Raw genomic sequence first — 25748 nt, 5'->3', positions numbered from 1 at the left:
AGGAGACACAGGCGTAGAAGGCACAGGGGTGGGCAGAGAAAAGGCAGATCAAACTCTTGGCTGTCCTGAGTGGCCCAGGTAATGTTGAATCAGGGAAGTCTGATTGCTTCTCACTCTAGCTCTCCCAGTCAGGCACCAAAGACTCCCCCTGCTTCCTGGAGGAAGGCCCAGAACACCAGGCTTTTGGCCAGAGGCGGGGATCAGTGTGAGCACTTCCCAAGAGCCTGCCGCTTCCCTGACACAGCCTTGGGTACCCCTCCAGAACCAGTCTCCTCATCTGCTCCCTGGAGAGGCACCCCTCGGCCTTGTATGCCACTGGTGGCCCGTGCCTGGACCCCAACTAAGAGTGCTCCTGCTCATCTTGGGCTGCCCTCTGGCCACCCCTGCCCACTCTGGGTCAGGCCCTGGAATCCCAACCCTGCCCAGCCTGTCTCAGGGTTTGCAGTTTTGTCTAAAGTGCATTCATTCATGGTGACCACTGACCAGTGGCTATGGCAGTTTCAGGCCCAGTGTGTGGACTTTTATATTCAGAAGAGATCTGGGCGATGATGTAGGCATTTTACAATGTAGCCATCTTACAAATGGGGAAACTAAGGCCCGTGCAGGAAGGTGATGTCAGAACTGGGACCAGGACCCCTGGCACCTGAACTCCCAGGCCTAGGCCCATCAGGCTTGAAACCCGCCTGCCGGAGCTTCAGATCAGCATGCTTCATTACCCTGTGTGAGACCCCGACTCAGAGCACAAGGTTGGAGCAGGGGTGCAGAGGCACAGATACTGAGCCAGAACTGACTCTTAGGAGCTGCCAGGGCTGACTGTGGGCACCTCTTTCCAGCTTGCTCAGTGACCTCACATTGGCAGCTCAGAATGGGCCATTGTGGGGTGATTTGCACCACCAAAATCAGCAAATGCTACCAATCAAGGTGGATATAAGACAGGGGCACGAGAGGGGCCAGGTACAGTGCGGGGGTTGGGGGGTGGGTATGGGGGGGCAGTGTGGAGGCAGAGGTCAGCCTTGGCAGCTGTTGTCAGGAAGAGCTCCAGAGAGAACATGAGTAAGTCCTGTCCTTTGCCTGCCAGAGGGGCTCGGGGATTTTAGGAGACAGGAGATTCCTCTGCAGCTATCGAGCCGAGCTCCTGAGCTCTGGGGGCCCCTGCCCCATCCAGGTGGGGAGCAAGGCAGGCCTCTGGGAGTACCCTCAGTGGGACCCCGCCTGAAGGTGCTGAATCCCAGTCCCCCAGGCCCTCCTCTGCTGCTGCTCCAATGGCCCCACCCACCGCCGGTGCCCTCCCCACCATCCACCCACTCGCCACCTGGGAAATGTACTAAACGTGGTCTGAGGCTGCTTTGAGCCAGGAGCCTTCCTGTGGTGAGGAACTCAGCTCCCAGCCCTAAAGTAGGGACCTTGGGTCCAGAACAAAGCAGCCAGACCTTCCTGCCTGGCCCCACAGAAAAGGCCATCACGAGGGTGTCCAGGCTGCTGAGAGCTTGGCTTCCCCACCCTCCAGCCGGAGTGGTCCTGGGGCCACTTACTCCAACCTGAAGACCAAGTGTGCCCATCCCCAGTGCAGAACAGTTGCTGAGCTGGGTCCCCCCTGCAGGGCGTGAGGAGGCCCCTCCCCCTCTCCCCCCTCAGAGTCCATCCAGCTGTTTTCAGAGGGTCTGAGCGTACTTCCAGCCAGAAAAACCTACCCTCACCTTGGTCTGGGGCCAAGGTCCAAAGTCCCCAAGTCAGGCACTTGACGTCATAAAACTGCAAGGGGAAGCTGGCCAGGTCGGAGCACACCTAATTTCGCATCACCAAGTACTGGAGAAGGAGTCCAAGCCTGGCCCAGCCAAGCCAGCAGCCCCAACCATCCCAAGAGACTCATGACCCACTGTGTACCCAGGACACACAGCAAGTGTCAGCCTTGTGTTCGGCTCTTTGAAATTATATATTTCACAGATGATATCTATGAAATCTGAATCTCAAAGCTCCGTGACAGAGGCAGAATCACAAATGTTCATTTGTAGAAGGCACAGGCAGAGCTGAGAGTGGATGATCTTGTTACAGGGCTGGCAGGTGGAGAGGCTGGGAGGGAATAGGGGCTTGTAACTCACGAGCCTAGGCCCTTTGCGCCTCACTGCCCCCTTTCCAGAGAGGCCCCCCACTTTCACGACTCAGCAGGGACACTGCGCTCCTGAGACCATTTCTCCCTACCACAGTTCCATCACCTGGTCATCTGTGCACCTCACTTCAATATAAACTCATCAGCACTTCAATTTTCAATTTGGATGCTACTACTTGTCCCATAGGTATGCACGAGAACCTAGGTCTATCTTTGCTTATGACCTTCTGGTGGGAGTGGGGCCAGGAGCAAGTCTCTAAGCCTCTCTTTTTGGTGTCTGACCTGGAGGAACGTTCAGTTCACCTGAGCTCTGCCATGACAGCAGCTACGTGCAGAGATCTGCCCATACCTGGCTGGCTGGTTTGTTCCCAAAGAGATCCAGGAACCACTTCTCTCAAGCTTTAGAAGCTTATCCCATTGTTGAAAGGAAAAGCTCTTGGACAGTAACAGTGTGATTGACAAAATAATAACTTAGATAGACAGGTTGGAAGTTAAGGATGTTTCCCAGAATACAGAACAAGAAGGCAGAGAAAAAAATCTTGAGAAATAAGTGACAAATGGGGAGAATGTAAATGGTCTACTAGAGGAAATCCAGAAAGGCTGAACTGAAAGAGGAAGCGATGGGATTGTCAAGGAGGTAATAAAATACCTTCTTGAAGTGGAAGCCGCTTCAGTCTGGAGGAGCCTCCAGAGCAGTGAGCTCAATGTGTAAAGGAAGCCCACACTCAGATCCGCCATCAGATTTCAGAACATTAAGAAAAAGTAGAAAATATGACATTCTTACAAACTTCTAGAGAGGAAAATAAAGGGTCCCTACCTCCAGTGGAATGATAATCAGACAGTGCTATAACTTCTTACTGGCAATTCTCACCTGCCAGGGATAAACAGGAACATTGAATAATGAGAAAAAGATCAATTCAGAACTGGGAACAGAACCCCTGGGCATCTGAACTTCCAGGCCTAGGCCTATCACCAAGAAGACATAACAGTCCTGAATGAGTACAAACCTAACATCAGAACTTCAAAATACATGCAGCAAAATCTGAGAGAACTGAAAAGAGAAAATAGACAAACACACAATAATATTGGAGAATTTCAGCATTCCTCTCTCAGCAATTGACAACAGAGGACAAGTCAGTAAGGCTCTAAGCCATGAGTAGAGGTGGGATGGCGATGAAGCAATGCCTGGAGAGTTCACAGGGAAAATGGTTTTGAAGCTAGAGTTCTACAACCCAGAGAACATTTGATAACTAGGGAATTTCCAGACATGGAGGTTACATTCCAGTTACCTTTTGTTGAAGTTGAGGAGGTATCCTGACAGAACAAGGGCAAAGACAAGAAACAACTCATGTATCCACTAGCTCAGTGAAGTGGAACTGCAGGATGACCGTTGTGTACTGAGAACAGGAGTTCAAATTGGAGCAGAATGTCAGAGGACTCCAACAAGAAGAGGACAGATTCCAGTGATACATCAGAAAAAGAATGATATTTTAGTGGTATGTTCAAGAAGCCATAATTTTAGGCCGGGCGCGGTGGCTCAAGCCTGTAATCCCAGCACTTTGGGAGGCTGAGACAGGCGGATCACGAGGTCAGGAGATTGAGACCATCCTGGCTAACGCGGTGAAACCCCGTCTCTACTAAAAAATACAAAAAAAACTAGCCGGGTGAGGTGGCGGGCGCCTGTAGTCCCAGCTACTTGGGAGGCTGAGGCAGGGGAATGGCGTAAACCCTGGAGGCGGAGCTTGCAGTGAGCTGAGATCCGGCCGCTGCACTCCAGCCTGGGTGACAGAGCAAGACTCCATCTCAAAAAAAAAAAAAAAAAAAAAAAAAAAAAAAGGAAAAATAAAATCTTCATGTTGAAAATCATGATTCTAATATTCAGCTGAAATGTGGAATTAACTCTGAACCACTAATAGAGCAGAAAAAAAAAAAACTCATTGGGTTGTGATACTATTAATACTCTTCTTCTCACAGGTCTGTAAAGAGGAATTGGAATCCTAGCCCCATTTGTATTATCATCATAATGTAATACTTCCCGTGTGTGTGTGTGTGTGTGTGTGTGTGTGTGTGTGTGTGTGTGTGTGTGTGTGTGTGTTTGGTTTCACTTTGTTGTCTATGTTGGTCTCGAATGCCTGGGTTAAAGCAATCCTCCTGCCTTGGCCTCCCAAAATGCTGAGGTTACAGGTGTGACCCACTGTGTCCACCCTCCACCGTTTTTTAACTTCTGAGTCCAACTTGGAGAGAGAACTTAGAACGTATAAATATAAATATACCAAAAGGTCAAGTGATATTGTCTAAAATGCATTAAACAAGAGAGGGAAGTTTGAGAATGTTATTTAAAGGTAATCCACTAGCATACTGGCAAGAACTATTCAAAATTGGAGGTGAGGGTCAAACTACGAAAGCCTCATCTTTCCCAGCAATGTGTCAAGGATGTTTCACATTTTAAAATTAAGAAATATGGGAGTAATCATCATGTTGGGAAGGTACTCACCAGAAGAATGAAGCAGACCTAATTTAAAAACTGTTTTTTGTCTGCCAAGTGGGGCTGTGTGGATGAAGCTGGGTCAGAGTGGGCAGACAATAATTTAGTTCTACTCTTAGCCCTATCTCTGTAGTTTAATTAGTTGCTTTCATTACATGCATGCAGCACTTGGGTGAAAATTTATGGAGGAAGAAAAAATGTGAAACTGAGAGTTCACTGAGAATGGATGAGAGGAGGAGTCCCTGGGGCAGCCAGACTGTGGGGTGCTATAAGGAACAGAGAACACGGACAAGAGCCAAGGAGCCGGCCCAGTGAAACAGCAGGAGGACAAGGAGAAGGTAGGACTCCTTGACCCTTGTGATGGACTAAAGGAGGGGGCGAGGGAGGAAAGCAAGGGAGAATGAGGAGGGGGACACTCAGGTCCCCCGTTTAGGCACTGGGAGGGCTGTCCATCACAATAGAGACCACAGAGAAGGGCAGCACTCCCTGGAGAAATGACTCACCCAGATGGAGACCTGGCCCCGGCCACCATCTTTACCATGCTGGGAGGGCATGAAGGAAGAGATGGGTCATCTGTGGTTGTGATGCCTTCCCTTGCCCATACCCAGAGAAATACCTCTCTGTTTCAAAAAACTACAAAAGCACTACATACTTGCAAAAATAAAAATAAGGTGCAGTGGCTCACGACTGTAATCCCAGCACTCTGGGAGGCTGAGGCTGGTGGATCACCTGAGGTCAGGAGTTCGAGACCAGCCAGGCCAACATGGTGAAACCTCGTCTCTACTAAAAATACAAAATAATTAGCCAGGCGTGGTGGCACATGCCTGTAATTCCAGTTACTCAGGAGGTTGAGGCAGGAGAATCAATTGAACCTGGGAGGCAGAGGTCACAGTAAGCTGAGCTCACGCCATTGCACTCCAGCCTGGGCAACAGAGTGAGACTCTGTCTCAAAAATAAATAAATAGTAAAAAAATAAAAATACATAAAATGCATGAAATAAACAGTGAAATAATCTCTTGCCCTGCCCCAAACTATGCCTCAAAGAAGCTGCTATGAGGGCTTCCATATTAACTGCGAGGCCCAGCCTTCAGCTGAGAGTAAGGAACAAATGGGGTGTGCTTCCTTCTGTGTCCAGACAGTAGACATACTCAGGAATAAAGCCTTCTTTTCAAGTCTAAGAAATAATAAAAATATATATAAAAACATAAAATAATGGCGGAGGAAGAATGGGGGAAATCAATGTTTCTTGCCATTCAGTTCTTACAACCTACACACTGAGGCAGTCTTCTAGAGCGCAGAGTTAGGGTTTCAAAGGAAAGCCAGCTACCCACACACGCTGCTCACAACTCAGCACCCCTCTGGATTTATATAGCACATGCCTCTTAGGAGGTGCAAGTACTAAACATATTTTCTCATTCATCCTTAACACGAACACAACTGGAGATATAGAATGAGTTGGAAGCAGCTCTACTTTGCAAACAACAGGAACTGAAGACTCAGGGAGGGGAGGTGAGCTACCCAAGGTTGCATAGTTACTTAGCTGGAAAGCCAGAGAGAAAACTTAGGACCAGTGATTTCTCAGGGTCTTTAGAATGCTTCAGATAATATGCATATATGCTTCTAGCTGCAGGGTCCTTCTCTAGAAAGATCCTCACGAACCCAGCAACAGAGATTCTCTGTAAGGAGAAGAACTTGGGGACTCGAAGGCAAAGATGGAAGACCTACCCTTCACACTCTATCAATTTCCTGCATATCTTGAATTTTTAAACCAGGTATGTGTATTTCTTATTACTGATTTAGAAAAGATAAAAATCGGGCTGTGAGGCTCAAAAGCCATGAAAATGGGGAGCTGTGGACAGTGGATATTCAATGGTGAACAGGCATACTTTGTCATCCTTCTAATTCACTCTCTAAGATAAAACTGGTTTTCTCTAAGGGAGAACAAAAAACAGATGCTCAGCACCTTCTTAAACCCTTTCCTTGAGTAGCATTAATGGACATGTTCCTTGCTGCCAATAAGGATGTGCCTCCGGGAGCTCCTCCCTGCGAAAACCAAGAGAAGGTGAGAGCTAAGTCCTCCATGCTCTTCCTTACCCCCATGTCCATGCCCCTTTCCAATCTAACTTCATCCTACACCTCAGTTCCATCCACCTCTCTACCCCACCTCCTCCACCAGCACCAACTACCGTTGTTGCTTGGCCTGGATAATTGCAATTGGGCTCCTCACTGGACTCCATCCATCCTGCCATCTGCTTTCCTCCAGAAAAGTGATTCAGATGATGTCACTTCTGCCTAACGCCCTCCAATGCCTCCACTGCAAGTGCGAGAAGACCCAACTCCTTTCATGAAGCACGAGGTCTTTCTCTGACATTACTGCTTCTACTTTTTCCTAGGCCGTGGCTATTCCTGCAGCGTCGAATCCTCTCATCACCCCAGTGCTTCTGTGCTTGCTGAACCTTCTCTTGAGGGCTGATTCCTCCTCAATCTTTGGGTTTCAACTCAAAAGTCACTTCTTCAGGGAGACACTCGCTCCCTGGCATCCCTACATAAAGCTGGCATGACCCAACCTCCCAGGACTCTATGACAGCACTCGTCTGCTTCATAGCGTCAACTACAAAGGGAGATCCTCTGCTTCACTTGTTAACTTTATTGTGTACTTTTACTAATTAGACTGTAACCTACTTGAAGTCAAAGAATGTGCTTACCTTGTTTATCTCTATATTCTGAGCTCCCAGAATAGTCAGGTCTTGATAAATACTGATTAAACAGATGGATAGATGAATGCAGTGGTTGGGTGGATGGATGGATTGATGTATGAGTAGATGGGTGGATGGATGGGTGGGTAAGTAGATGGGTGGACGGGGGAGGGAACAGATGAATGCATGGATGGATAAAGACATACATATGGATGGATGGATGGATAGATGGATGGATGGATAGATGGATGTGTGGATAGATGGACAGGTGGACAGGTGACTGGGTGGATAGATGAATAGGTGGATGGATGAGTGATAGAAAGATAAATGGCTGAGTGAGTGGATGGTTGGAAGGATGGATGTATAAATGTATAAATGGAGTCTGTTCAGCCTAAAGCGAGACCCTGAGTTCTTCCCCATCCCACCACGTAGACTTCTCCTGGGTATCCCATGATGAGGCTGAGTCTTCAGTTAAAGAGGAGTGGGAACTTAAGATTCCCATTCCCTGAGTGGAGACATGTTTTTTTTAAAAATGACATTGAAATATCTGTAAAGTCCTGAGTAGAAATGGCCCTTAGAGCCTCTGTTGTTTGACCTTAATTAATGTGGCCATTTCTAGATCATTCTCTCACTGTTTTCCGGGTGAGTGGAGGGGAATCCCAGGGAGAGAACTGGCTGGAACAGCTGAGTATGTTCCCTAATGAACTGGTGTGTTTTAACATTTGGCTCTCCAGCTCTGAGACTCTGAGCAGTTTTTGACATAAGAGGAGGTGGGAAGGGGAGAAACCTCCTGACTGATTCAGAAAATGTCTCCATTGAGTCTCACTTCCCATGGCATTTTCTCTCATTACACTTGCATCAGCAGTGGGGTGGCCTCAGCCCCGTGCCGTCTGCCTAGATTGCGGCCCCACAGCCGACTCTGGATAATTGGCCCACGGGGCTGGCACCGCACCCGGATTTCTGTGCTCATTAGTCTAGTTACAACATGAATGCCGACAAGTGTTTGCAAGCTACAGGCTGTTCTACACCCATGCCCTGGTGACCATGACCTCCAGATGCTCCTCCTGCTCCCCTGGAGAAGCTGGCAGTCAGCCTCTCACTCCACACCCACTCCAGGGCTATGCCATTACAGGGTCACAGGGGTGCACAAGGCCTACTCATCTCTGTCCACAAACTTCCATGCTGCTGGCCCTCCTTCCATGCCACCCGCTCTCCTTCCACACTGCCCGCTCTCTGCCTACACTGCCCACCCTCCATCCGTGCTACCCACCCTCTGTCAGCACTGCCTGTCCCCCATCCACCCTGCCATGCTCACAGGTTCACAGTCTGGTCGAGGCCAGTTCTGCTGGTCCTGAGCAGGGTGGGCTCCCTCAGGCTAACCCTGCACCTGTTATGAACCAGCTCAGACAGTCAGGGATGAACAAAGGTAATACCATCATCCTGAATACATCAGGATTCCACTCATCTGAGGTTCCTAGAGTCATCAAATTCATAGAGACAGAAAGTAGACAGGTGGGGGCCAGACTCAGGGAGGTGGGGCGGGGAGTTTGCGTTAATGCAGACAGAGTTCCAACTTTGCCAGATGAAAGAGCTCTGGGGCTGGATGGTGGTGTTGCTTGCACAACACAGTGAATGTCTTACTACCACGAAACTAGTGATGCACGTAAAAACGGTCAGAATAGGAAAGTTTATATCATGTGTATTTTACCACAATAAGAAAAAATTGGGGGGCGGGGAAGGAATGAAGTACTGGTGTGTGTCATTGTGCAGATGCACTTTGAAAACATGATGCAGAGTGGAAGAAGCCAGACACAAAAGACCACGTAGTGGCTGATTCCATCTATGCGCATCTCTCCCAATAATGCTTCAGGAGGTGCTGACTCTGTCACCACAAAAAAACACTGGCCCTCCTCCTCGTCAGTTTCCCTCAACCCAGGTTGGCTTTCGGCAGTACCCTCCTCACCACAGGAAGGCAGGACCCAAGTGCCAGGGCTCTACTGCTCACAGATCAGGCCTCATATTCAGGCTCAGATGCTCATTGACTTGGCCTTCCTTTCCCTTCATCAGTGTCCCTCTAGCAGGTGGAATGTAACACTCGCATTACCAGCTTGCTGGGAGGCTCAGCTATGAACAGGGCTATGCTCCATGCAGGGTGGGTGGCGCATGGGAGGGGTGGATAAGCAGTGCTGTTATGACTCTTGTTTCTTCCAATGAAACACAGGGTCACAAGAGACCCACAGCTTGTCTGATCCCTCACCATGGGAGTGCTGGAGCTGACTCCTAACTCTGGTCAAGGCTGAAGCTTTTCACCATTTGCTTAAGCTACCAGTTGACCCCAGTGTGGTCTGTATGTTCCTCCTCTCTGAGGTGAGGTCCCAGGACCTGGCAGAGCAGGTGTTCAGTACACATGTAAAACAAAAGTCCTTGTCTGGACACCAAAACAGGGATGCAGAGTTGGTGGGGATCTTGGAGGTCATCCAGTCCAATCTTCTGTGACATTCTGGCAAGAGAATCCCCAGCCCTGCTTGGCTCCTTCCAGTATGGGGAGCTCACTACCTCCTGAGGCAGCCTGAACAGCCACAATAGTTCTGCAAGTCTTCTTTTGGCTGAACTCCAGCCCATGTCCCTGGTGCTTTCTGGCCCTGCTGTTGGCCATGTATCACACCTTTGCTACGTGACCCCAGGCAGCTTGGCCCACAGATGTCTCTCTTCCCAGGCAGGTCCTTCCTCTGCTCCTCTATGGGGAGCCTCAGGCACTAGGGACCATTGTGCAGACTCTGCTTGCTATCACAGATCCTATTACAGTGTGATAGGCCCACTGACTATGACCACCTGCCCAGGGTCCACTTCCACAGGCTACTGCTGCAGAAATGATTCATCTGTCCCAAATAAAGGCTCATCAGGAGAAACTGGGGTCAGCCCCTGAGCTGCCTTTTAGGGCTGTGTTTGTGACCAGGCCATGGATCACACCTGGGCTTCAACATAAAAAAGTGGGCAAGTGTAGCAAGACCTGGAAAGTCTGTGACATTCCCTGGAGGGGTACCGGCTCCTCTCCTGGCTGTAGCATTCCTTTCATAGCACACCTCATTTACGAGAGAAGTGGCTGGGACAGGTCAGCATTATCACTGAGTCCAACGAGCAATTCCGCTCCTAAGTACATGCACATACTTGCATGCAAATATCAACAGCAATCAATACCATTCACGACAGCCAAAAGGTGAAAACAACCTGTGCTCACTGACAGATGAAGGGATGAGCAAAATGTGGTCCGTCCATACAATGAAACATTATTCAACCCTAAAAAAGGGAAGAAAATCCAGACATGCTACAACAAGAATGAACCTTGAAGACATTATGCTCAGTGAAAGAAGCCAGTCACAGAAAGATGAATATGTCAGGATTCCACTCATCTGAGGTTCCTAGAGTCATCAAATTCATAGAGACAGAAAGTAAACAGGTGGGGGGCTGGAGTCTGAGGGAGGTGGAGTGGGGAGTTTGCATTAATGCAGACAGAGTTTCAACTTTGCAAGACAAAAGAGCTCTGGAGCTGGATGGTGGTGTTGGCTACACAAAGCCGTGAATGTTCTTAATACCACCAAACTAGTGATTCCCTAACAAATGGTCGTAATAGGAAACTTTATATTACATGTATTTTACCACAATAAGAAAAAATTGGGGGCAGGGAAGGAATGAAGTACTGATGCATGCCACCATGTGGATGGACTTTGAAAACATGATGCAGCGTGGAAGAGGCCAGACATGAAAGATCATGTAGCAGCTGATTCCATCTATGCACAGCACCGAGGCAGGCAGAGCCCGGAGACAGAAGCAGGTGGGTGGGTGCTAGGGGCTGGGGAGGGGCAATGGGAGTGGGAGTGACTGCTAATGGGTGACAAAATGTTTTGGAAGCAGATAGTGGTGATGGTTGCGTAATACTGTAAACGTACTAACTGCTACCTTATTGTACACTTTAAATTGTAAGTTTTAGGTTACATACATTTTACCTCAATCAAAACAGACAAACAAAAACAAACCAATCAGCCAACCCAGCTGGATCCCTCCACAGGCAGGTAAGAGTCGAGGGCAGGGGTCTGGGCTGCTCATCACAGATGTCCTTGAGGTTGGGGAAGAATTCAGGGTAGGACCCTCCCACCTCTGGAGGAGACAGGTGTGGTCAGCTTCTGAGAAGAGGCTCCTCAGCCAGCAGGGCTGGGCGTAGGACCCTCACGTCCCCGGGGCCTGCATCTGCACCTCCTTCTCTTTTCTACCTCACACGCTGGCACCTGTTGAGCTTCAACATCCAGTAAGCACCCTCTATCTGGGGCTTCCCACATGGAGGGGTCTTTTCCCACACTCGGGGCCAGGACACCCCCCAGCCTCAACCTCCCCTGCAGGCAGAGGGGCACAGAGACCCAAGGACGTCCCCACAGCTGGTGCCACACAGGTGTGGTTTCTGCAGAAAAATCCAACCATGTGCCTGCGGCAGTCACGTTGTCAAAGAGGCAGGACTCTTTCCACACATCAGACGGACCCAAACCTGCTGTGCTTAGAAGATCTGGCTGACTGGCGGCATGCCTGCCTCCTTCCCTCACAGCCATTCCACCTAAGCAGAAGTGGCAGGAATGGATGAGAACCTGAGGACCGCAGAGGAGGCACAAACCCAGACCTGAGGCATCCGAAATACTCCCCTGGGGGATGCCACTACCCCGGTACTGCCTTGAGGCTCCTGTGGCCCACTGCCTTCATCCTTGACATTTGCGTGCTTTCGCGAAAACAATGCCAGCCGGCCCTCTCCCTGGGACCACCACACAGGTGTGCTCTGGCTGGACACAAACCGAAGGTGGCACCAAGTACACCTCTCAGACAGGGGCTCCGGGAGACGGTGGCTTCCACAGTCCTAGCCTGGTAACATACAGCAGGAGGCAGACACGAGGGGCCTGAAAGCTGCACGTAAGGTGGTCCAGCGTGTCTGCAGCACAGACGAACAGTTTTTTTTTTTTTTTTTTTTTTTTGAGACTGAGTCTGGCTCTGTCGCCCAGGCTGCAGTGCAGTGGCCGGATCTCAGCTCACTGCAAGCTCCGCCTCCCGGGTTTACGCCATTCTCCTGCCTCAGCCTCCCGAGTAGCTGGGACCACAGGCGCCCGCCACCTCGCCCGGCTAGTTTTTTGTATTTTTTAGTAGAGACGGGGTTTCACCGTGTTAGCCAGGATGGTCTCGATCTCCTGACCTTGTGATCCGCCCGTCTCGGCCTCCCAAAGTGCTGGGATTACAGGCTTGAGCCACCGCGCCCGGCCCTAGACGAACAGCTTTGACCAGAGGGTCCTGGAAGAGAAAGCAGCGCGTCTTACCTGGAAGTGTCGAAGCTGTCATAGGAGCCCACGGTGTAGTGCCTGAAAAGCTTCTTGCTGCGGTCAGCACGGGTTTCTGTACAGAGAGGGAAGAGAAACACCATTCAGAAAAGTCATGGTCCCCGAACTCTGAACCCACAGCACACAAGGCTGGTGGGCCCTCTCACCAACTCCCAAAATGTGAGATGCCCTGTCCTGGGGAAGAGTCTGGAGGAAAATGAGGCCTGGTTCCGGGGACCGACTTTGAGAAACTTGGGGAATGCATGTGCACCCCAGTGCTGACCACTGAGGAGTCAGGAGCACCACTCCCTAAGGGACGCAGAGTCCCACAGGCCTCATCTCCCAGAGGAGGCAGGAGGAAGCAGCCTGTGAAGACGAGAGGGCCAGGCCAGCTCAGGCCACGACAGGGCAGCCCACTCAGCTCATGGAATCCACTAGAACAGCATTCTGCCGTGGTGAGCCTTCCAGCAAAACTGAAAACCTGCAGACAACTGCCTTTCAGGAAAGAAAGAACATTTATTGTCATTTTCCTGATTATAGTTCCTCTCTCCTGAAAAAAAAAAAAGCACCAAACCCACATGATTAACATTTCTAATTAAGTCCTCTGCTTGTTCCCCTTACTCAGCAGATTGAGACATAAATTTCATGGGAAATGATATGAGCGGAGTAATTAGATTTAATGGATAGTTCAGCGTCAGAGGGAGAAAAAAAAAAAACAAACCCACAACAAAAAGACATAAAACATAGCAGCTCACGAGTTCCTGTTTACTTTCCTCCCAAACAGGATTTCCTGCACGATCTCCTACCTAAACCTTGCAAAACATCCAAAGAAATTATGCAACTGACTTCAGGAAAATGGCCCAAAGTTTCACTTAAACTCTGTAAACAACCTTCTCTGTTGTTAGCCTCCTCAATCCCAAATTCTGAGATGAAAGCATTTTTTTTCTGCTCAAACCCCAAAATGCACATTTGCAGTTCAAAAGTAAAGTGAGGGAATTGAGAAAGGTCTCCACACCTTTCATGTGCCCAGAGGCAGCCAGCTGTTCACCAAAAGCACACGTTCCAAGAACCCTTTCCCTTTTCCAGTGGTGTGGTGTTGCCCTTGGGGGCAGGAAAGGAGGCAGGTGTTGAGCCCAGGACTCCATTTCCCAGCCTCCCTTGCACCCAGATGTGGCCACGTGACTAGTTCTCACCACTGAGATGTGAGCACAAGCAGGGTGGGAAGGGTCCCTTCCAAGCTTAGGCTTTTTAGAAGCCAGTGTTCTCTCCCGACTCTCTCTTCCTGCTTCTGCCGGCTCAACGCTCAGGCCTCTGAGACCCTGGGGTCAACAGCTGGGTCTCTGTGCCCTGGACCCTTACGTAAGCAAGTGTTGCATTTCTACCACATTAGGCTGCAACCTTGGATTAATTTGATGCAGCGGCTAACGCTGCCTTAGCAGTGCCCTGCCTGTGCAGGACAGACGGGTCCTCCACCTGGAAGCTCCCAGCTGTCTCCACCCCTTCCACACTGCTCCCCACAAACACCTGAAGCTCCTACAAAACACAAGATTCCCCGAACAGCCACATCATCACCATCTCCATCATCATCACTGACATTTATTGAGCACTGACTGTGTACCAGGCCCTGCTATAAAGTGTCGCTTGAGTATTCAACAGTTTAACTACCATGACCACCCAGGGAGTGGGGGCACACTCCGCTCTGCAGCACCTCCAGTGCAGCCAGGGACACTCTCTGCCCTCACTCCGTTGAATGCCACTCCTCAAAGCCTTGCTCAGGGCCATGGGAGCCCTGCTAGTACTACCAAAAAGATGCATTGCACAATTACCAGATAAAAACACAATATACACCATCAGATTGGTCAGAGTGCACAGGGCCCTCACCAAGCCCGCACTGGTCCAGCTAAGCTGCACACACCTCCCCAGTGCTTGGCATCTGCAACAAATATGCCCAGGTGCAGGAGGACACCTGTGTCCTCCTCTTCCCTGGCATCCAGCATCTTGCACAGGTCCAACTCCAATCATCATTTATGAAGTCTGCCTGGCAGCCAGGCCCGTGCCCTGTGTGCAGGGATTGGAAGAATTCAGCAGGGCAGAACCTCAGGCTCTGCTTTTTGTGCTCAGGATCCCAGGGATGGGGTGAAGGAGGAGTCCCAGGGTGCTGAGGCTCCACAGGCTGGATGACGGGCCCAGCATGTGGGTAACCGTGAGGTAGGAGCACACGGTCAGGCAATCCCTGTGACATTTATGTTGGGCCATGCACGTGCAGGGACAAGTGAGACTTGAACCTTTCCATGGGTTTAAGCAGAATAGCTCACAATGCCAATGAAGGGCCTCCAGGACTGGCTGCTAATTGTTATTATTACTGCTAATTGCCTCTGCTCCTTATACCCCCACGTGGCAGCTCCGCGCTGGTTGTCTAGGGAACTGCTGGGCACTACCAGCTGATTGGTGCAGGATCCTGGCTGAGATCAGAGGCCAGGAGCCAGAAGCAGAGAGGAGAATGTGTAGTGGAATGTGTGCGTGTGCACGTCTGTGTGCATGCATGCGTGTGTGTGTACTGTACACGCATGTGTGTGTACGTGTGTGTGTGTGTTTACCAGGAGAAAAGACTATTTCAGTAAAGGAACCATTTCTAAGCTAGGTAAGATAGCCAGTGTGTCCCAGACTGGAGTTTCATGGACCAACAAAACTTGAAACAAAGAGAAGAAGGGTGTAGACTAACAAAACATTCACCAAGTTTTACATTTGGCTCAGTAAGGATATCAAGAACAGTAAATTCCCCTCTGTTATCAAAATTGTAAGAAAAAGGAACTGTTTTTTTTTTTTTTTTTTTGAGATGGAGTCTCACTCTGTTGCCCAGGCTGGAGTGCAGTGGCGCAATCTCGGCTCACTGCAAGCTCTGCCTCCCAGGTTCATGCTATTCTCCTGCCTCAGCCTCCCGAGTAGCTGGGACTACAGGCTCCTGCCACCACGCCCGGCTAATTTTTTTGTATTTTTAGTAGAGATGGGGTTTCACTGTGTTAGCCAGGATGGTCTTGATCTCCTGACCTCGTAATCTGCCTGCCTTGGCCTCCCAAAATGTTAGGATTACAGGCGTGAGCCACCGCGCCCGGCCAGAAAAAGGAGTCCTTAAAAGGACATTACCTCTGACTGCTTCATACAAGAATCCCACCACACAGGCCTTCCCTGTCTCCTGGTTCCCAGAGACAGTTACACTTGGGCTCTGGGATATGGCCCTAAGGGACAGGAAAGGGATCCTAAGAGACAAGATTATCATCACTGTCACCACTATCACTACTCCCATCATCATCATCACCACCATCCATCATCACTACCATTACCCCCATCCATCACCACCACCATTATCACCAGCATCACCACCATCACCACAATTACCCCCATCCATCATCACCACCATCACCACCATCACCACCATCATCACCACCATAACCCCCATCCATCATCACGACCACCATCACCACCACCATTACGACCATCATCATCTCCACCATCATCACCAACATCATCACCATCATAATTACTGCCATCATCACCACCATCATCATCATCCCTATCATCATCATAACCATTACTACCACTACCGTCTTCTTCACCATCATCACCAACATCATTACCACCATCTTCTTCACCATCATCACCAACATCATCACCACCATGTTCTTCACCGTCATCACCAACACCATCACCAATACCATCACCACCAACATCATATCATCATTACCACTAATCATCATCATGACCCCCATCACCATCATCAGCACCATCATCTTCTTCACCACCATCATCATCACTACCGTCATCACCACCATCATCAACCACAATGACCACCACAATCATCCTCTTCACCATCATCATCATCGTCATTACCACTGTAATCATTATCATCATCACTGCAGCAGAAGACATATTTATTTACTGTCAAGTGTGGAATGCTCTGCTAAATTCTCTCATTTCATTAAAAGTAAGTCTTTACCCTTACTTGGTCCTCACACAATATCCCAAAGTAAGCAGATTTCCTGTCCCTGGCTTACAGAAGTAGCAGAGTGCAGTGATGAGGGATGTGGGCTCCGAGGCCAGGCTGGCTCGATTCAGAGCCCAGCTCTGCCACTTACTGGCTGCAAGTCCTCATCATGTCATCTTTAAAAGGATGATGCTAGTAACAGCCCCTCCTCGAAGGGGAAGGATTGAGGAGTCAATACGTGTAAGGCACTAGAATGGCGTGTGGCATGTTGAAAGTGCTATGTGATGTTAACTAATGCTGTCATGGTCATACATTCGTTTAGAAACTTCTGCCTCCCAAGGTGACCTCTCAAGGTCACGGAGTCCGTGAGCAGCAGTGTGGGTCTCTGACCCCAGATTTGTGCCTCCACAACCAGTGCTGACAGCAACCAACGGCCACAGCTGGTGATCCACTCACCAGGGCCCACACGTATTCTAGGTGTCTGTGCTTCACCTGTCTGATGTTGCTGTGTCTGGTTTACGGGTGAGGAGGGGGAGGCTCAGAGAGTTTGAGTGAGTTGCCTCAGGTCCCCCAGCCAGGAAGTAGCAGAGCCCATTGTAGTGCAGCCTCCAGGGGTAGCGCCCATACGGGATTCCTGGGAGGCAGCATCTAATGAGTGACCCGCGTAAATCCAGGTGGCCTTCTTGACTCTGCCACGTCCTGTGGACGTGCTCTCAGCAGCCTCGGTTTCTCACCTGGAAAGAGCGGGGTGGGCTAGACGGCCCTTGGGACCCTGTCCCCAGTGTTATAGTTGCACACCTCATGGCTTGTCCAGGTTTGGCCCCCTGGGACTTGCTGTGCGCTGCGCTGAGAGGCAGGGGCTGCTGGGCCTTGCCTCTTGGAAAGGGCTGCCCCTTCCCAAGGCTCCCTGGATCTCACCGGTGAAAACGTGGGTCACAAATAAAACACCCTGAGACAGACGACGGGAGGAGCAGGAGGTCAGGGGCCACACCAGCCTCCCTGTGCGCCAATGACAACAAAGGATGCTGGCTGTTCCCTGCTGCTGAGAGGCCAGCTTCCCAGGTGCCGGGGCCTGCGGTCAATGCTGCCTCAGAGCTGACCGCACCTTCGGCTGCACGTGCACCTGCTCACCCTGCTGGCCACATCCTCCCTATCTTCTGTGGGGCCAGTCCTTTCTCAGTTCCAGCCATGTGGTCAGGTGAGGGCACCCTGCTCCTCGCCACCCAACCGCCCAGCCCTGGGCTCCTGCAGTTGCCATGGGAGCCTGGCCGCAATGTCCCTTTGATCCCAGTGACTGATGGGATCAGGGTAGGGGCCTGGGACCCCAGTGGAGACAATGCCATCCTACTCCTGCTGCTGGGGTTCCCACGCCTCAGGACACAGAGGGAGGCCAGCCGCCTGAGGGGGATGCCCACGTGCAGGATGACACAGGGCTGGGGGAAGAGGGAGGGCAGGAACAGAGACAGAGAGACCCAGAGAGATGGGCGACTGTCCTAGAGACATAGGTGGAAACCCTGGACACAGCCATGCCCGGCTTTTCACTTGTACAAACCAAATGCATATCCTTGGTGGTATTTAAAAAATTGGCTTTCTGTTGTTTACAATGGAAAGAGCTAGGAATGATGCAGTAATGCATTTAATAGTTGCGTTGCTGTACCACGTGGCTAAGAAACTGCCATGGCCACATAGCTTCCCTGGGGACACAGCCGCTTCCCTTCACCATGGGAAGGTCCTGGTGAGGCTGCCCCTCAGAAGGCCAACAAATCCACCCGGTGCACAGGGGTGTACATGTGCGTGTGGTCTAGGGATCCTGCTGGACTCTCCTAGGCCCTGTCATTAGCAGTAAGTGACCCATGGCCCACGCAAGGCCAAGTGGCCTTTTTCTGAGATGTTCTGTAGTCTGACTGCTGAGGAAGGTGATCTTGGCTTCCTTTTAGAGATGTGATGGAAGGACACGGGCTATGGCCACCATTCAAAGCACAGGGAGGGAGGGAGTACGGCGATGAAGCCGGATCACAGTAGAAGGCAGAACCAAGTTCAAGGTCTGGGGCAGGGAGAGATAGGCCTAAAAGACCTTGATGCCAGGAGTCCCTGGATTGTGGCTTGTGGTGGTCACTGAGGCTACTAATCAAATACTTCTGGCTTTCCACCAGGGTGTATGTGGTCAGACACTATCTTCTTGGCTCTCCTGTGGTTGAGTAAGCCCTTGAAATTAATTTCGGCCAGTGAATTTTGAGAGGAAGTGACTTATGTTATTTCCTGGCTGGAGACTTTAATTCCAAATGCAAGACCCCACCCACCAGCATTGTCTTTTTGCCCTTGGGCATGGCGACCAAAATATTTGAGAAGCTGGTGGTTCTATCGGTCTGGGTCCCCAAGTCACCACCTGTTGATGTATGATGGGCACAAGGCATGAAAGAGAAAGAAACCTTTGTTGTTCCAAACCACAGAGATTGGGGGATTTTTTACTTTTTATTTTTGAAGGCTAGTCAGGTGAAGCACTGAGAATGGAGAAGGAACAAACAAAATCTGTAACTGGTTGTGATCAATGAGCTGTCAACGCTGCTGCACTCAGACCTGCCAAGGGGAATGCTTGTTACTGCAGCTTCATGTAGGCCAAGCTGACTGAAACACACCTCCATAGCCCTCTCAGTCCTGTGGGCCAGTACATTCTAGGCAGAGATGGATTTCTGTCACCAGCAACCAAAATCGTCCTAGCAAGTACAGGAGGGAAGATCAGACAAAATCAAGGCAAAGGCTGAGTTTAGCCTCCTCGGAGAGAATGGCTGTACTTCCTAGAAGAAAAGGAGAAAACAACCTACTAGACAACAGAAATGGATCCCATTAAGCATGGCCAGAATATGGCATCGCAGCATGCACTTTATGTGTCTCAGAGGAGATCCCTCTGCCTGTGATAAAGGAGGCAGAGAACCCAACCATCCAAGAGGGAAGTATTGATTTGTCTGCTTCCTTAACCGTGGAGAAACTTCTTGACGTCAAAACCAAGTTTCCAACCAGGACTTCCTCCTGGTCAGCACTGGGATCAGTGCATCATATAGCAGGGGCTCAGCGATGTTTGTAGTGCTCCACACACATGGAGGCCAGCAGTTACTACCACTCTAGTCTGAACCACCATGATCTTGCACCCGGACTGTTGCAGTAGCCTCCCATCTCCCTGCTTCCACACTTGCCCCTCCCCTTCACTGATTCACACACTACAGAGCCAACAGAATGAGCTTTTGAAAAACGTAAATCAGGTGATTTTCAACTCTGCCGCTTAACATTTTCCAACGGCTTCCCAACACAACCAGAGTCATGTTCAAGCTGCCTTCTATGGCACAAGCCAGACGCCACATGGCCCTGCCTGCTCCCTGGCTCATCTCCCACCGCTCTTCCCCTCCCCGGTCCCCTCAGCCAAGTTAGCCTCCTCTTTGTCTCTTGAATAGGTCAAGCTCATTCACGCCTCAGGGCCTTTGTGCATGCTTAATTCTGCCTGGAACTTTCCTTTCCCGGCTCACATTTCACCGCAATGCTAGCTCTCCGGATCCTACAACACAGCCTGGTGCATAGCGGGCACTCAGTAACTCTGGAGAAAGTGAGCGAATGGGTAAAAGTCACACACCCTTGGACCCTTTGCTCCCATTCCACGTTGGCCACGCCATCTCCTTGGGTCTGAGCGTGGCAAGTTGGAGATAGAGCACAGGATGCTGGATGATCTGGACTGCTGAGGCAGGGGACACAGCCCTGGCTGGGGCAGTGGCTGGCTGTGAACTCCTCACTTTGCCCCTCTGGGCCTTCTGCTTCTCAGCTGTGAAGTGGGTCGGTGGGGACTAAACATTCCTTAGGCTCTTGAACTTGTCAACCTGACACATCCCTCTGGGTGTAAGGCGACTCACCCCATGTCCCAGGAGAGGGCCATCGGTCCAGGCATCTCACACACGCAGCATTTGAGCATGCAGGGCCTGAAAGCTGTTATCTGAGTATGGCCTAGAAAAATCTACACTGAAAGGAAAAAAAAAAAAAGGCCAAACCTAGAAATCCCATTTCATATACCTTTTGGGACTCACGAGAGGCAGTGACAGATTGCATGACAAGCTTCAGACTGTCAGCATTTAAAATAGCCCTTTACGCAGAGCCACTGGAAAGAGGATGCCATACAGCTTGGCAAGGAAGCCAAGACAGGGCATCTGGGGAGATTCCAATGGCCTCTGATCCTGGGCTCTGACTGTTTCTGGAAAACGAAATAAGAGGAATTTTCTCAAAGAAATTTACTAAGACACTGAAAGGCCAAAAGCTAATCTTCTGGATGGGTTGGGAGGAGATGGGTTATGGAACTAAGAGATAGAAGGTGGGGCAGGTGTGGTGGCTCATGCCTGTAATCCTAGCACTTTGGGAGGCCGAGATGGGCGGATCACCTGAGGTCAGGAGTTCAAGACCAGCCTGGCCAACATGGCAAAAGCCCATCTCTACTAAAAATACAAAATTTAGCTGGGTGTGGTGGTGGGCACCTGTAATCTCAAGCTACTTGGGAGGCTGAGGCAGGAGAATTGCCTGAACCCGGGAGACAGAGGTTGCAGTGAGCCAAGATCGTGCCACTGCACTTCAGCCTGGGCGACAAAGTGAAACTCAATCTCAAAAAAAAAAAGAGAGAAAGTGAGAGGTGAGGACAGGGTCCTGTGAGCACGCTAACCTCTTTACACTCCAGCCACATTCCATGGGTAATGGTCCCCTCTGCTCGTGAGACACACGTGGACAGACAGAGACAGGAAGGATACACAACAGTCCATCTTTAGACGAGACAAGCTCGAGCTTAAATCTCTTGCTAGCTACACAACCCCAGGCAGCAAACAACCTCCCTCCAAGCCTCAGTTTTCTCAACTGTGCCCTGGGCCAAGAGCAGAGTTTACAGGGCTGCGGTGAGGACAAGATGAATGAACACTTCTAAATAAATCCTTTCCCCAGCATCTGGCCTAGGGAAGCCATCGAGTCATGTTGGCTACTGTTGTCTGTCCAGGAACCCAGCTTGGGTGTTCTGGTCTACAAGCCTCTCTGAAAACATCCCCCTGCCCTCTGCAGAGAGGAAGCCCTGCTCCCTGACCACCTCTGTACCACCTCACCCCACGCCCTGGTTACAGAGGGCTGGGCCATGAGATGGCGCCTGTGCCAGGCCAGGCCAATCATCAGAACCTCCCCTGGGAATCTGGAGTAGACGTGGACAGTCTGCTCCCGGTATGCACTGAGGACATCATAGCTGGGGCAATGAGGCTGTCACCACACAGCACCAGTGGAGGGACCCATGTGCTTCCAGGGCCTCAGGAGGCAGGGCTGTGCCTTCTGCCCTCGACAACCAGGAAAAGCCCTGGCACCCTTAGACCAAGGTCCATTTCTTCATGCAACCCAGATCAGGTAAGCCTTGTATTTCTTGCAACCGGAAGAGTGCCATCTTTCAGTCTGTCTGTCATGCTGGGTGGAACCTGTTGTCACCCAAGACGTCATCTCAGGTCCTGGCTTGGTGGCCCATTTCTCCCAATGGATGGCCCTGGACACTGCAGGGCTTTGGGTATCCTTGCTCCAATCTCTAAACATTGGTATTCACCATGACAACCAAGTAACGTCCCCTCCACATTTCCAATCATTCCCCTCACTCCCCCACCACGAGAGCCACGCATCGCAGACATTTCTGGGTTACTTTTTGTCAAAGGGCAGTGACAATGACCAGACAGAGGGCACTGAACATGCAGGGGTCAGATGTCTCCTGTGTCCACGACAAAGACAGTGAGGCCCCAAGATGTGGCCAAGGACCTTAAGGCTGACTTCAAATGACCACAGAGCACTTCCGGGTCAGGCGGCCTTGGATCGTCCACCTTTGCTGGGAGCCGCTCCTCCAAGCCCTCTGAAGTGTCCCAGATGATAATACACTGAGCTTTTTCATGCTTTTCCCCCAGTACTACGTCCCAAATTTACTTTTGTAAATTGACGATAAGCACAGATGCCACGGGAGAGTGGGAAGATGACACCATGTGTTCTGAAGAGGGGACTGAAAGGCTTTCTGATGCGTAGACCCCTTGCTGACCTCCAGGGCAGGTTTTAAAATACACAAGAAGGGTAGGGCATGGTGGCTCATGCCTATAATCCTAGCAATTTGGGAGGCCAAGGTGGGCAGATGGCTTGAGGCTAGGAGTTCAAGACCAGCCTGACCAACATGGCAAAACACCATCTCTACAAAAAATACACAAATTAGCTCAGCATGGTGGCATGTGCCTATAAATCCAGTTACTTGGGAAGCTGAGGTGTGAGGATCGCTTGAGCTTGGGAGTTTGAGGCTACAGTGAGCTGAGATCACATCACTGCACCACAGCCTGGCTGGCAGAGTGAGAACCTGTCTCAAAACAAAACAAAACAAAACACACACGAAGAATTCTGATGCAGGCGAATTCTGAACAGGACAGTTCAGAAGGTGACTGCAGAGAGCTGAGTCACATCAGCTAAAGCCCTGAACACACATGAACATGGACCCAGGAGCCTGGGAAGGTTACTTTACTGTGTTCTCTGCCACATGGAAGGACCTTAGCTAATGGTGGCTATTGCCAAGGCCCCTGCTGGGAATAGGGAGCTCCCGAAGGCTGAGGTCAGGTCTGACCTGGCTGAGGAAGGAGGAGGAAGTCCCAGCAGAGATGGGGAAATGTCGTATGTTAGCTACAGATTGACAGAGCCCACTCGGTGACCACAGCCATCCTGACATCCCATGGGAAAATGCTCAGGACAAGCCATAGAAAAATTCTACAGGACGCCCATTTCACAAACGCAGACACTGAGGTAGAGCGTAGTTAAGGGAAGGCTTAGCACACGCACTCAGTGTTGGGCTGCTGGAGCACGCGGCCGTGGCAGAGACAGCTGGCAAAGGCACGCAAGTATCATGAGATTTGGGGTTGGGGGAGAGACTTGGGGGAGCCCTGGCGAGCGAGTCCACGTGACGGCTGAGGGCAGAGGCTGGGGAGAGACGAGAGAAGAGCCAGCCGCAGGCCTTAGGTTGCCAGTGGGGCGGGCCAGAGGGAAGCCCTCAGAGCTGAGTCTACACTTTCAGGGACGGAGGGGCACAGGTGGTAAGAACGGTTCCCGCAGAGAAGTAAAGGAGGAAGGATACTGAGAGTCCCTGGCTGCTGGACTTGACATTCAGAGGCCAGGAAAGGGTGGGGCAGCTGAAGAGGTTTTGTAGGCGCTCTTCCAGATCAAAAACCACCACCGCCTTTGCACTGAAAACCCCTGCTCTGAGATGAACGCGATTCTAGGGCTGCCGTCCGCCTCCTCGATGGCCGTGGGAAGGCAGGACCTTGACCCCTACTGGCTGTCCCCACACCTGGGGGCTATGCCGTCCCCCGAGGCGGGCCTGGCTCCCTCTTCACAATGCCTTAAGAGCTGCCGCATGACAAGTGACCAGGCTCTGAAGTCAAGGGCAAGCAACCGCTGCACACGACCTTTGGCCTGCGGAGAGGATTGTAGGAGACTGTCCCACCACCCCCTCTCGGCCATGGAATGGGGCAGGAGGGAAGCTTCAAACCCAAGGAGGGCTGTAGACACCTGGCTGAATGCAGACTGTGCTGGAGCACATAAGGCCGGCGAGGGAGGCAGAACTGACTATGCCCCCCTCGACCTTTGCCCCCTGGCATCACCCCCACAGTAATGTCAGGGTTGATGGCGAAAGGGGGATCATCAGGTAGGACCAAACTAATCTCATCTTATGAGTCCTTTGAAAGCAAGTACTTGTCTCTGGTGGGTGGCAGAAGGGGAAGTCGGAGAGACCAGAAGAGCTGGCAAGGCCAGTCCCACAGACGCAGGGAGCGAAATCCTGCCCACAACCTGAATGTGCCCAGAGGCAGACTCCTCCCCCAGCCTGCGGCCAAGAGCACAGGCCTCAGATCCCTCCACGGGAGCCCTGTGATAGCCTGGACAGAGAACCCAGAGAACCCAGACCAGCTGCCCGACTTTGGACTCACAGAGCCTCGGCGGGGGGGGGGCGTGAGTGGACACCCCTGTGGTCACGGGTTCCGCAGCACAGAAAACGGAGGGTACTGGGGCTGCAGGTTCCTTCACGTTTTTTTTTTGTTTGTTTGTTTGTTTCCTTTTTCTGAAGATTTGTCTGCAGTCTCACCCAAGACAGAGATTGAAAAAGAGAGAGAGAGAGGGAGGGAGAGAGAGGTAAGTGGGTGAAGGGAAGTCCCTGAGAATCTTCCCTTCTTCCCTCCCTTGAAATCCATCATCCTGGCCGGGCGCGGTGGCTCACGCCTGTAATCCCAGCACTTTGGGAGGCCGAGATGGGCGGATCATGAGGTCAGGAGATCGAGACCTTCCTGGCTAACACGGTGAAACCCCGTCTCTACTAAAAAATACAAAAAACTAGCCGGGCGAGGTGGCGGGCGCCTGTAGTCCCAGCTACTCGGGAGGCTGAGGCAGGAGAATGGCGTGAACCCGGGAGGCGGAGCTTGCAGTGAGCCGAGATCCGGCCACTGCACTCCAGCCTGGGTGACAGAGCAAGACTCCATCTCAAAAAAAAAAAAAAAAAAAAGAAATCCATCATCCTCTCTGAACTCTCATTCTTGACTCTTTACCCCAAAGAGGCAAAAATCACAGCAGTGGGCTCTGGGGCGGGGTGGGGGTCCCCAGGACGTCCACGTCATCCTGGTTGTGATTGCTGAGCTCCTGCAACGTGCAGCCTCAAGTCCGCTCTGGCCACACTGGCCCTGCGCGGCGGCATCCTTCCCACTGTTTAGAGGGCTCAGAGTCACCCGGGTGGCAACGTGGCCAGGCTGTCCGGCTCCGAATCCCCCCAGCACTGCACCCAAATGCTTCCCTCCCACGCGGCCTCCTGCCGTCTCCGCGGGTTTTAAATCAGACGCCGCTCAGGCTGTGCCCAGGCTGCTGAGCCAAATGCGGGATCAGAACCACAAGGAGGGAAGAAATTACTGATGGGGATGAAAGACAGAAATAACTTTTCTTTTTTAAAACCAAAGATGCTGATGGGCTCCTTGCAAGGCAGAGAAACACACAGGCAGGAGTGCCGCAGGCAGGAATGCTGGGAGCGCACGGAGCTTAGAGCCAGCGCGCCCGCCGGCCTCCAGGCCCAGGACTCCAC

At 51.2% G+C, this 25748-nt stretch overlaps 1 protein-coding gene and 1 long non-coding RNA gene across 12 annotated transcripts in view; one reads left to right on the top strand and one right to left on the bottom strand.

The window, feature by feature from the left end:
• The window catches only part of LOC105469739 (SH3 and multiple ankyrin repeat domains 2), a 666868-nt gene that overhangs the window by 223624 nt on the left and 417496 nt on the right, over window positions 1-25748 (bottom strand). For all 8 annotated transcript variants that reach the window (XM_011721220.2, XM_071074114.1, XM_011721226.2 and 5 more), the window contains one exon: window positions 12637-12712. In XM_011721220.2, the coding sequence (XP_011719522.2) occupies window positions 12637-12712 (76 nt within the window). The remainder of the gene's footprint in view (window positions 1-12636; window positions 12713-25748) is intronic.
• Window positions 914-7279, top strand: LOC105469737 (uncharacterized). Of its 4 annotated transcripts, none has more exons than XR_980049.3 (5): window positions 914-954; window positions 4758-4930; window positions 6217-6364; window positions 6581-6654; window positions 6986-7279. It is a non-coding gene; the product is annotated as an uncharacterized lncRNA (long non-coding RNA). The 4 variants fall into 4 exon arrangements; XR_980046.3 differs by lacking the exon at window positions 914-954 and adding an exon at window positions 988-1053; XR_980047.3 differs by lacking the exon at window positions 914-954 and adding an exon at window positions 988-1053 and having other exon boundaries at window positions 6529-6654.

The sequence above is a fragment of the Macaca nemestrina genome, chromosome 12 (assembly GCF_043159975.1).
Source record: "Macaca nemestrina isolate mMacNem1 chromosome 12, mMacNem.hap1, whole genome shotgun sequence".
Taxonomy (NCBI): Eukaryota; Metazoa; Chordata; class Mammalia; order Primates; family Cercopithecidae; genus Macaca; species Macaca nemestrina.
This window is presented reverse-complemented; position numbering and strand designations above follow the sequence as displayed.